At 41.4% G+C, this 12,240-nt stretch overlaps 1 protein-coding gene across 2 annotated transcripts in view; it reads left to right on the top strand.

The window, feature by feature from the left end:
• Nucleotides 1-12,240, top strand: part of FZR1 (fizzy and cell division cycle 20 related 1) — a 144,019-nt gene that overhangs the window by 117,875 nt on the left and 13,904 nt on the right. For both annotated transcript variants that reach the window (XM_033953978.1, XM_033953979.1), the window contains 3 exons: nt 5,142-5,326; nt 6,233-6,466; nt 6,576-6,680. In XM_033953978.1, the coding sequence (XP_033809869.1) occupies nt 5,142-5,326; nt 6,233-6,466; nt 6,576-6,680 (524 nt within the window). The remainder of the gene's footprint in view (nt 1-5,141; nt 5,327-6,232; nt 6,467-6,575; nt 6,681-12,240) is intronic.

Here is a 12,240-nt window from a genome sequence, read left to right as displayed (position 1 = left end):
TCAGTACTGATTTGAGCTGAAGGCCCAAATCACAGGCTTCTTCGTGGGCAGAGCATTTCTTGATTCTGGCACTTGAGATATGCAAAGCGGCAACTTGGTCTACATTGTATTCCTTTATGAGGCATTACAGACTGGCTATTCAGTTACAGCAGGATGTGGCTTTTAGAGCTCAGGTATTGGTGACTGAGTTGTCATGGTCCTACCGTTGTTTGGTACTGCTTTGGTACTTCCTACTTGTTGGGACTGATCTGAAGTGATAAGGCAAAATTAGATCTTGATTGTTGCAGTTGTCTGTGTCTCAATGTGTCTGTGTAGGTAGAACCAAGTTTCAGCCATCATGCTGTGACTTTCCCCAGGGTGAGATGATTTTGGGAATAGCAGAGCATGATGGCTGAAATGTCTGTTCTGCCTACCCAGATGCAGTAAAACCCAGACAACTACAACAATTATGACGCCAGCCGCGGAAGCCTTTTTTGGCTGATACAATTTATTGGTTTTATCAAAAGTGTACATCACTCTTGGCCAGCGAATAATTGTTTGTAAGTCCCCTGAAGAAGGCAATTTACACTGCCGAAACTTGGATCCTAGTTGGGATCTTAGTTTATATACTCTATTTGATGCAACAAACAACCCTGTAGAGACTGTCTATACTTAATAAAATTTCCACTGGTTGATTTGGACATCTCACTTTTTGTTCACGTCTTAAAGAAGAGTCATCACTCTTGAGGTTTTCAGTTTCTGGAGAGTCACCTGATTCTGGATTCTACTATGCAAAAAGAAAAAAAAAATCCAGAAAGTCTTGGTTGATTATTCTTTTCCTGGATTTGGGGGAACTGTTTGAGTTCTATTAAATTGCTGGGTCAGTAGAAACACTTGCTGGGTCAGGGCTGCAGAGGACCCTTATGTTCAGTAGTTCTCAGTTTTCAGCCATCTGCTGGTAGAAAAGCACATCCCCCTTGTTAGGACTGGTCTGGAGAGACTTGATGAAAGAAAATTAGCAAGTAAGACTTAATTTCTCTGTTTATTAAAATTTGATATACCATATATATACTTGAATATAAACCGGGATTTTGGGGCCAAAACATTGGCCCAAAAATGGGGGTCCCGATTTATATTCGGGTCAATGCCCCCTCCTAGAATTTATTTTAAGGCCGTTGTAGGATCCAGTAAAGATGCCTCTCAGTACCGAGCAGCAGCACCAAATCGCTCTCCTGCTCGTGTTGCTCTGCGGCCGAAGGAACTCGGCAGCAGCCGGTTAGCAGTAGGGCAGGAACTTGGAAAGTTGGCTCCTGCCCGCTGCACCTCTACTGCGGATCACCAAGATGAGGTTCCGTATGAGGCTAGGGCAGGGAGGGAGGCGGGGGCAGAGTCTGGGAGGAAGGGAGGGTTCAGAGTCTGACGGGGAAAGGAAGGAAGGGTGCTGGGTGCAGAGTCTGACAGGGGAGGGGGGAAGGAAGAAAGGGGGCTGGTGCAGTGCCTGACAGGGGAGAGAGGGAAGGGTGTAGAGCCTGACAGGGGAGGGGAGGATGGAAGGGTGCTGGGTGCAGAGCCTGACAGAGGAGAAGAGGATGGACGGGTGCTGGGCGCAGAGCCTGACAGGGGAGGAAGGAAGGGGCTGGGTGCAAAGCCTGACAGGGCAGGACACTTGAATATGAAGCTGCCCGACTTATATTCGAGTCAACCATTTTTCCTCCTTTTGGGGGGAAAAGAGGGGTCTCGACTTATATTCGGATCGGCTTATATTCAAGTGTGTACGGTGCCTGTGTTTCTGGTGCGCAGATCACAATAACCAATAAAAAAACAATTCAGCTATAGGACAGATGATGATCATACTTTAGAGAGAGAACAAAAGGGCTAATAAAATGATTCAAAGACAATGTCAATGTGGGCTCCATAGCTATGACACAGATATTCAAAATGTCTTTAGTCTGAGGGGTTGCTGTATAACTTCCCATCACATTCCTTCATATGTATATGGGATTTAGGTAGCTTTTGTAATAGCATTTATTCGAGGACAACAAGCAGTATATATAAGTGGGTGACTTCATCCACTGAACCTGGCCCAGCAGTCAAAAAGTGTATTACCACTTTAAAACTGTAAGGCTGCCCATATCGCACGTGCACACGCACACACTCATGCAGGTGCCTTCTCACCTGACATGGGACTGTCAGTTTTCCACGGAACTGAGAAGCTGTTCTTAGTCTGAGCAGAATTAAACATCAAATTTGTGCTATTTTGTGCCATGTTTATTTTTTTTTTCAGTCATATTTTACTGTTTTGTTTCTTTTGCTTTCGTTCGGCTCAAAAATTGAGGCATTGAGCTTGGAAGCCACAACATTTTTTTTAAAAATTTTATTTATTTTAAAACATTTATATTCTGCATATCACAAAAATCTATGCAGATTACAAAATACAAATACATTAAAACAGACAGTCATGCATTAAGATTACAATTAAAAAAAAGGTACGATGGCCTCCTGGCCACTCAAGCAGCAAAACTAGACTACCAATTCTCCAATTTACTGATCACGACCCCAGACTACAAATCCTACAGAAAAGAAATAAAAACCCTGCTATTCAAGAAATCCTTAAAGACAAACTAACACAGGAAGAATCATCTCAATCCCCAATAGCAACCCGCTCCACTCCATAATACCATGGGAAATGTCCAGATAACTCCTTATGTATTCCTAAATGTCCAAATAACTCCTTTTGTAATCCACCTTGAACCGCAAGGTATAATGTAAAGTAAAATACTGCAAATACATAAAGTATCTATATCAAATCCTGCATTGTTGTCAAGAGAGCATAGTTAATCATCCTATTCTCAACACTCCTCTCAACTTTCATCAGGACACTCACGCCAAAGATCAAACGCTCACCCTGATGCTCCTCGCAACGATCTCAATATTTCCCTTGTTGATCTCAGTCTGCAAGGCCTAATGTTAAGGGGTATGACTCCAACTTCCAGCGATTATCCAGAGCTCTCAACAGATGAGTCTTATGGTATACCTTTGGATCCATCTCCTCCATTGTCTTATCAAAGGTCACCCCTGAGAGTCTATCCTTTACAAAGGTCATAAGACAGACGGAGCAAGCATTCCCAATAATTATGGAGTCTGAAACAGAATCTCAAACAGAACTCATTGATGCAGTCAGCTACAAAGAGTGGCCTCATGAAAGGCTTTATTTTAAAACTGGGAATTTCCATTTTCTGTTCTCCACATAAATTGAACCCTCTTTACTAGATCCAATCTCGCCCTGGCTTTGACATACCACAGTTACAGCACCAGTCTTTGGTCAGAGAGTCCGCCTTGAAGAGAGCAAACAGTACCAGAACTTATGCTAGTACTCTCCCCTGGAGAGAAGGCAGGACTCTGGATTAGTTTGGTTGCAGTGTTTCAGGTCTGCTGGCAAACAGAATTTTAAACTATAATTTTTATATAACATTTTATATGAAATCTCTCATCCATAAGATGTCTCTTTATGACCAAATATAAACAACTGGTGCATCTCTCTTCTTACCAACATTTAATGAACGATCTTCTAGAGACCAGAAAATACATAGTACGCTCTACATTTGACACTTTTGATATTACCTCTCGAACCTCTGCAGTCTCGATCACCATGCAAAGACAAATGTGGCTAAGAATCTCAGATCTAGACATCAACATTCAAGACGTCTCTTTAGCATACCCTGTATAGAGGATGATTTGTTCAGAGACAATATAGAGTAGGCCACACAGAAAATCGAGTCATACTGACTGCACGACTACCTTGTCCTCCTCAAAATCTCATCAGTCTCAGCTGCCACAGAGATATTCAAACACTTCCAAGTGCTCCACTTAGTACTCGAGACATAACGCATATACTCGAAAATAAACTGGGATTTTTGGACCAAAAAATTGGTCCAAAAATGGGGGTCCTGATTTATATTTGAGGCAACGCCCCCCTCCTAGAATTTGCAGGTTGCCACCATCAGCCTCTGCCCCCATCCCTGTCCTATCCTCATACCTCTGCCAGTCCCTGGTGGAGGTGCAGCAGGCAGGAGCAAGCTTTCCGAGTTCCTGCCCCAATGTTAACCGGCTGCCGCTGATTGAGTTTCTTCAGCCACTGAGCAGCAGGAGTGCAATTTGGCACTGCTGCTCGGTGCTGAGTGGCTTCCTTATTGGCTCCCACAAATTTAGATGCCAAATTCCTTCCAACCCCTTTGTCAATAAACTTCTCCTCAGAGGCATTATCCTGGCAGCTAGGGAGTCCCATATGTGAGAATTTGCTGCCTGCTTGTCCTCGGATAAAACATAGTTACTTACCTGTAGCAGATGTTATCTGTGGACAGCAGGCAGATATTCTCGCAAACCTTTCTCCTCCCCTAGTTGGCTTCTTAGCTTTGTTGCTGAACTGATGGTCCTGCGAACATCGGACAGGAAGGCACCTGCACACAGTATGAGCGGTCTTAGAGCTTTAAACTTTAAGAATATGTTTATTGAAAAATGGCACAACAAACAAATGTAAACTGCAAGGCAATAATCAAACTGACAGTATACTTTTTGACTACCTGTGCCGGGTTCTGTGGATGTCGTCACACATGAGAATATCTGTCTTCTGTCCTCGGATAATACCTGCTACAGGTGAGTAACTATGCTTTGTCTGCTCAGGGAATCACCTCACACCAGAATTCAACTTTTATATATTTTTTCAGAAATATGTATAAAAGTGCATTGGGCACATCTCCTGGATTTTAGTTTTACTTAAAGCTGGAAAATCTTTGGGATCTGTTGCACATCCCAACATTTAATTTTAGCTGAAGAAAGCCAGTACATTAACTGACTTTCAGTGCCACGTCTTAGTATATATTAGTTATTGGTTATCATTAATATAAGATGTGCTTATACCTGGGTTATTTTGACTACACTAACTGCTATTTTCCCTTCTGAGACATTCCTTGCACTTTTAAGTGCTGAAAAGCCACTGTTCTTTACCATATGCCATCTCTATCTTGCTGTAGTAAGGTACTCTTGTGAGCATCATGAAGTTATGAAGTCCTGCTTCTAGAGGGGACCTCTTCTTTCTCTCTTAAAGTATGGATTGGGGAGTTAAATTCCTTTTTTTTCTGGGCAATGGGTGTTCTGTGGTACAGGGGCTTTGGCATGGAACGCAGATCAGCTGTCTTCTGGAAGTCGAGACAGGATGATCCTTCAGAGGGACATCCGAACACCGCCTCTCCAATCTGAACGACGGCTTCAGGGCCACAGACAAGAAGTGTGTGGCTTGAAGTGGTCCACTGATCACCAGCTCCTTGCTTCGGGTGGAAATGACAATAAGGTATGATAGTGATGTTCAGAGGCATTTTCTACAGCATGACAGCAAGATTTGGAGGGGGGGCTCTTCATAATAGGACTCATCTCCCATCTTTTAAAATCATTTATGGGAGCAGGAGTGGAAACATATTTAGAAAACTTGGGCACTAGCCAAGAACTTTTTAGAACTAGGAAATTTATATTTTTTTCTTAACTTTTTCACTTAATTTGCTCCACCTTTTGTGATGGTTTTTGTTTGCTCTCCCCTTCCTTCAGCTTCGGTTCCTTTTTTCTTCCTGTTCTGCAGCTGCCTCTGTTAGTTTCCCATACCACCTATCTCAAGTGTCTTTCCTCCAGCTACTATAGTGTGTCTCATTGGGCTTGCTTGCTCATTGCTGTTTTCTAGCCAGTAGCTTTCCAGTCTATAGGGAAGAATAATGCCCAGCCAGTCTGGGTCAGTCTCAGCCTGTTATTTAACTCTTCTTCACACCTTCGAAGATATGTAAGCAGCAGGAATCCAAAGCCACACACACTCAAATGGAATGAAACCCTTCTAAATGCCAGTCATATGCTAACATATTCCAACAAGGTTTATGATTAGGACAGTCTTAACTTTATATTCTGTTGCGGATACACAGGAGCCTGTACTTTAACTGTTGATTCCCATTTCCCATGAACTGCAGAAGGATATCTTTAAGAACTTGAAACTCCTCCCCTTCTGCAGTGGAGCACCCCCCTCAATTATTCCTTTTGCAAATGAGCTCAGAAGGTGTGTTTTGCTCTGCTCAGTATTCAAAATCCCATGTAGTATTGTGTTTGAGGCTGTGAAATCGCTGGGATATGAATTGATTGGATTGTTACAGCCTTTCTCATTCTTTGTTGCTTTGTAACATTTGGTTCCTTAGCTGTCTCATCTCTTACCTGCCCACAGCTTTTGGTTTGGAACCACTCCAGCTTGAGTCCTGTTCAGCAATACACAGAACACCTTGCAGCAGTAAAAGCCATTGCATGGTCTCCTCATCAGCATGGGCTGCTGGCCTCAGGTGGAGGGACAGCCGATCGCTGCATCCGCTTCTGGAATACACTGACAGGACAGCCCTTACAGTGCATTGACACTGGCTCACAAGTCTGCAACTTAGCATGGTCCAAGCATGCCAATGAATTGGTAAGCCTTCTGTGGGGGAGAGTGAAACTGTGGAGCACATGAGCAGGTTTCCTCACTGATCCTTATGATTCTTAAAGCTGTTTGTGAATCCTCCTGTTGTGCCCTACAGGTGAGCACCCATGGCTATTCACAGAACCAAATCTTGGTCTGGAAGTATCCCTCTCTAACTCAAGTTGCAAAATTAACTGGACATTCCTATCGAGTTCTTTATCTGGTAAGTTAAAAGCTGATTTCTCAGCTTTTCATTCCCAGTATGTTTGTTTGTTAAAACATTTAGTATACCCCTCAATGTTAATGGTTTACAGTCTAAAAATATATCAGCTCAAGAATAGGAATTCCATTTCATAGATAGGATAAGCCTAATTTCCATTCACCCCAAGATCATACATCTCTCTCAAAATGATCCATTCATTTCCTTTCGATGAACTAATTATGTCCTACACTACTCGATCTTTAAAGGCCTATCCTACTGGAAACTATTTTAAATTTCATACAGTTTTCCTCCTTTCTTGTTACAGCTGATAAAGCATTCCATAATTGAGGAGCTAAACAAAAAAGGCTTTGTTTCTAGTGGAGGCCCATTTTGCACTCTCTAACTTTGGAATTGTTAATCTAAATTATCCCAGAACAAGCAGGCACCATATTCTCACAGATGGGTTGACATCACCCATGGAGCCTGGTACAGACAGAGTAAAAGTGTACTGTCACTTTAACTTCTTTAAAAGTCTCAATCACCCTTACCACGCATGCACAAGTGCTTTCCCACCTGATATTGGCTTGTGAGACCATCATTTCTTAGTTTTCCACAGAATTAAGAAGACGTGTCATTGGAGTCTCTCCAATTGCGCTATTTTTTCCATTTTTTGGGGCCTTCTTGGGTCATTTTCTTCATTTCTTTTAATTTTCTTTTGTTGTCTTTTAATTTCTTGAGAGTTTCTCAAAATTTTTTCTTTGCATTTTTTTTGGGCCTTTAGGTCCTCTTTCAGCCAGATTTCTGGCCAGCTGCATCGACTCTTTTGGTCACTAAATTAATCGACCCTCGGAAGAAAAATTGTTTTCTTTGATCAGCAGCAGTTTTTCCTTCAATTTCAAAGCCTTCTTCCAGCTTCAAGAGGTGCAATAGGGCCTTATCAGTTATTGATCTGCACAATTGGTGTCTTCAGTGCCTTGTCCTTAGCACCAAGTAGACTCTTGTTATCACTGTTCAAAGTCACCACTGAATATGTCCACCATGTCTGATGTCGAAAAAGCCATGATGAAATCAGCACCACAATTGCTGCATCGTTCGGCACCAACTTCCTCTGTACTAGTGCCGTCACCATCTAGTAAACGGGCTAAGAAGGATTCTGATGCCTCACCTTGACACACGACACCAGCATCTCTAGCATCGAGTAAGTCTATACATGCCAAATGGCGTCATCAAGGATCTTGCTCTCCATCATTACAGCAAGTGTCTCCTTTGAGGCATACCTCTACATTGAGGTCACTAACGTCTTGACACCCTGCACCAACGGTACCATTGACAATCTCGGTACCGCATCTTTTTTTTTTTTTTTTTTAATAAATCTTTATTGATTTTTTAAGTTATAATTGTGCAACAAATGAATCACAAATATGGGTATTACAAACCAAGCTCAACAAATGTATAACATTAATGCTCTATTATTTTTATCCCCTCCCGCCCACCCAATACAAATATATTAAAATCTTCATGAAACTATTCATAAATTCCTATATCAATACTATTTCCATTCCCCCCCAGGATGTGTGTATTTACATGTCCACAAAATGAAAAATTATTCCTCTTTACAATATTTAGCTAATGGCTCACAAACATCCAGAAAATTCTTAAATCGTCCCTGTTATATGGCCAAACAACATTCCATTTTATAAGTAAAACATAGGGTTTCCCACCAAAATGAATAACCCAGTTTTTCCAGTTTCTCAAAATAAGCTACAAGGCAACCCCTGTCATTACTAATAGAAGCTTGTTATTACTCGCAGATAGTTGACTTTTAGCTCTCATAAGAGTACCAAATAAAATAGTATAAGATAAAGCCACTGGATTTTCTAATATATTATTTACTTGGTCCCAAATAGACCTCCAAAATTGCAGTATCAAGGGACAATAGTATACTAAATGATCTAAAGTTCCTGCTTCAAGATGACAATGCCAGCATCTATTAGACTTGGAACTATCTAATTTATGTAAGCGAATGGGGTCCAAAAAGCTTTATGCAATAAAAAGAACCAAGTTTGTCTCACAGATGCTGACATCGTACATCTCATCCTCCAAGTCCATCTTATCAATCAGAAACATAGAAATAGACGGCAGATAAGGGCCACGGCCCATCTAGTCTGCCCACCTTAATGACCCTCCCCTACCTGCTGCACCAACTCCTCTGATACTGGCCCAGTCCGAGCACTGCTTGACGTGCTCCCAGGTCCCATCATTGGAGCACTTCCTCATCAACATCGGACCGTCATCGAAGGAGACATAGGAGTCCTTCCCGATGCTATCATTGACACCATAGCCAACATACTACACAGCATCATGCTCCTTCTGGAGAAAAGTTTTTACATCTCCAGCCTTAAAGCATAAGAACTCTAATCTAACCCTTCAGGATTTCTCTGACTCACAACATTCTGCACCAGAGTCCTATGGGTTTTCATCAGATCCAGTTCCTCCTCTACCTAGGCGTAGGTCACCAAAGGAGAGCCTTTCTTTTACCTCATTCATAAGGCAAATGGGTCAACATGCATAACATAACATAAAACTCACTTGTATACCTCAAATACCATTAAGTTATGTGCGGTTCACAAAAATTAGTAATACAAATGAATAAGGATCCAGATTCTAACTGCCAAAAGATTTGTTTTTAAGGCACGACGAAATTGTTGGAATAAAATTGGAAATGTAAATATGTGAGTTAAGTCCCTAGTCCATGAGGCTGCCTGAAAAGATAGCAGTTGTTCCTGAAATTTCTTGTATTTACATCCGTTAACTGAGGGGAATAAAAACAGAGGATGCGATTTTCTAAGATGTTTAGAACTTGTAATAATAGATTCCATGATTTTCAACTTGAGGAAGTTTGACCACATTACTGATTCTTATCGTCGATTGCATTGGCTTCCAGTTGAGGCGCGGGTCAAGTTTAAGCTCGGCTGCATTTGCTTTAATGCACTAACAGGCTCAATTCCTGAGTATCTTATGGAATCTTTTATTATTACAATTTTTAAACATCTTGGAAAATCGTATCCTCTGTTTTCATTCCTCTCAGTTAAGGGATGTAAATATAAGAAATTTCAGGAACGACTGTCAAGCATATAGAATCTAAACCAGAACCAAGAGCTGCACTTTTCGATGCACATGACTTTGAACACATCCTGAAAGAATGTCTAAAACTCCCACTCCATGATCTCATGCGAGAATCCATGTTGAAAAACTGGGAGAGTCCCCTACTTATTTCAGTGGCACCATCAAAATTGGATTCCTTTTACAGGGTACAATCATGTCTTGGCTTTCATAAGCCTCAATTGCAGCATCAATCTCTCCTAGTTGAGTCTGTTTTGAAGAGGTCGTCTAGCTCTGGATCATATACCACTACATTTCCAAGTAAGGAAGGTCATAAGCTATTTCAAAATACAATGTTACTAGCCGCATCCTCAACTACAATTTCTATATGACCTATTTCAAGCATTTAGTTTAATGCCTGTCTCACTTTGAACAATTCATCCCTGTAGACCAGCTTCCTGATTTTCAACAGACTACACATGATCTCCTTGAGACCAGGAAATTCATGTCAGGGTCAGTCTTTTATGCTTTTGATGTAACTTCCAGAGCATCGGTCTTTTCCATTGCAATCCGGTGGCAAGTGTGGCTTCGTGAATCAGGTTTGAATCCCACTGTCCAAGACTGCCTTCCAAATTCCCCTTGTTTGGGAGACGAGCTTTTTGGTGGTCACATTGAAAAAGCACTAAGACAACCTCAACCAATCAGGGAGCAGCTCACACCTGTGCCTAGCAGGGCTAAGCAGAAGGGAGGAGAGCAGGGCTGGAATGGACAGATGAAAGGGAAACCAGCAACCAAACCACTTCTGCCTTAGAAACAGAACCTAGCAAGGAATGGGAAGCAGACAGACAAGCTTCCAAGATTGAGGTAGTGTACCGTGATTGGGCAGTCATGAAGACCAGTATGTCTCTTGGCTCTGAATGTGAAATACAAATTAATGGTGAAGAGCCTATGGCCTGTAAAGGAAGCTATGTAGAAGATACTCTCATAGAAAACATGATGAAGATTTAAAAATGGTGAAGGCTTGAGAGTTTACTCCCAAAAGAGGAAGCAATCTGAGTTAAAGTTGCATTTTGATAACAAGTAATAAAGCTGCTACCCAGGGCAGGATTAATTCTTTGAGAGCCCCTGGGCACACAAGTACATTGGGCCCCCTAGCCCTGCCCCACCCACATCCCACCCACGCCCCGCCCACATTTATTTACCTGTTTTCTTATTTACTTCTTTATTTCCACTTGTATTTTTTTCTTTTATTATAAAATTCAAAACAAATAACAAAGATTACCATACCAGTGCCAGTGTACAGTTTTAGTTCTAGGCAAGCCCCAAACATCTCTGAACAAAACCCCCCTTCCTTCCCTTCCCACCTACTTGCCCAAAAGTGTTCAAATGCATTGTAAAGCAGTAATACTATCCGAAACATAAGTCCATATTAATAACTAAGTTTGCAATTCTTCTCAACTGCCTCACTCTATCGTCCAACTGTAACCCATATGTATGTATGAACAACCAAATCTATATCTCCTTTGGTATGTTCCACTCCATGTATGTTAATTTGTAACAAAACAGCAAGGCAAGCGGTCCACCATAGAATCCAACATGGAACAAAAGAAGAGCGGCAGCCAATAAGGAGATTCAAATCAGGTATATTCAAGGTGCTCCGAAGGAACCATGCCTGATGCATTTTGCCAAACAAGGCTGGTCAACGCTAACAGAAACCCATGTCTTTCATACACACAGGACACAGAACCACCCTTACCTAGTATGGAATAAGTAATCAGAAACTAAACTCCCCCTCCCCCCTTTTTTACAAAAGCACGGAAGAGGTTTTTAGCACTGGCTGGCGGGCTGAAAGTTCTGTGCTGTTCTGATGATCATAGGAATTCTGTGCAAAGCATTCAGTATGCTGCCTTGTGTTAACAAACCAAAGGAATGGTACAGTTTAGGATTGAAGAAACAGTGGTATATATCCCCCAATACTGAACAAAATATAAAGATAGCAGATGTAAATTTGAAGAAAAGAGAAATAACAAGTCACTTTACAAATTAACAAATAAAAATAAAACAAAAAATGGAAAATAAAATACCATTTTATTGGACTACATTTTTTAATTAGCTTGCAGAGGTCAAACCCTCTTTCCTTAGGTCAGTAAATTATAATGCTGTTACAGTATCTTGTCCTGAGCTGAGGAAGGAGAATTTGGTCTCTGAAAGTTAGCCAAAAATATATTAAAATTAGTCCAATAAAAGAATCACCATTTCTATTTCTAAACATTATCAACACAGCTACAATACTACTTTATCCTAAAGCAATGCAATAAAAAAATATAATTTTTTTCTACATTTGTCATGTGGTTTCTGCTTTCCTCATCTTGTCATTTGCTTCCTTCTATCCAGTGTCTGCCCCTTCCAGAAAATCTCTACCTCCCTCTTCCATCTCTCCTTCTGCCCCCCCCCCCCCGCCCTCCTTTGGTCTAGCATC

The sequence above is a fragment of the Geotrypetes seraphini genome, chromosome 8, assembly GCF_902459505.1.
Source record: "Geotrypetes seraphini chromosome 8, aGeoSer1.1, whole genome shotgun sequence".
In the NCBI taxonomy this organism is placed as follows: domain Eukaryota; kingdom Metazoa; phylum Chordata; class Amphibia; order Gymnophiona; family Dermophiidae; genus Geotrypetes; species Geotrypetes seraphini.
This window is presented reverse-complemented; position numbering and strand designations above follow the sequence as displayed.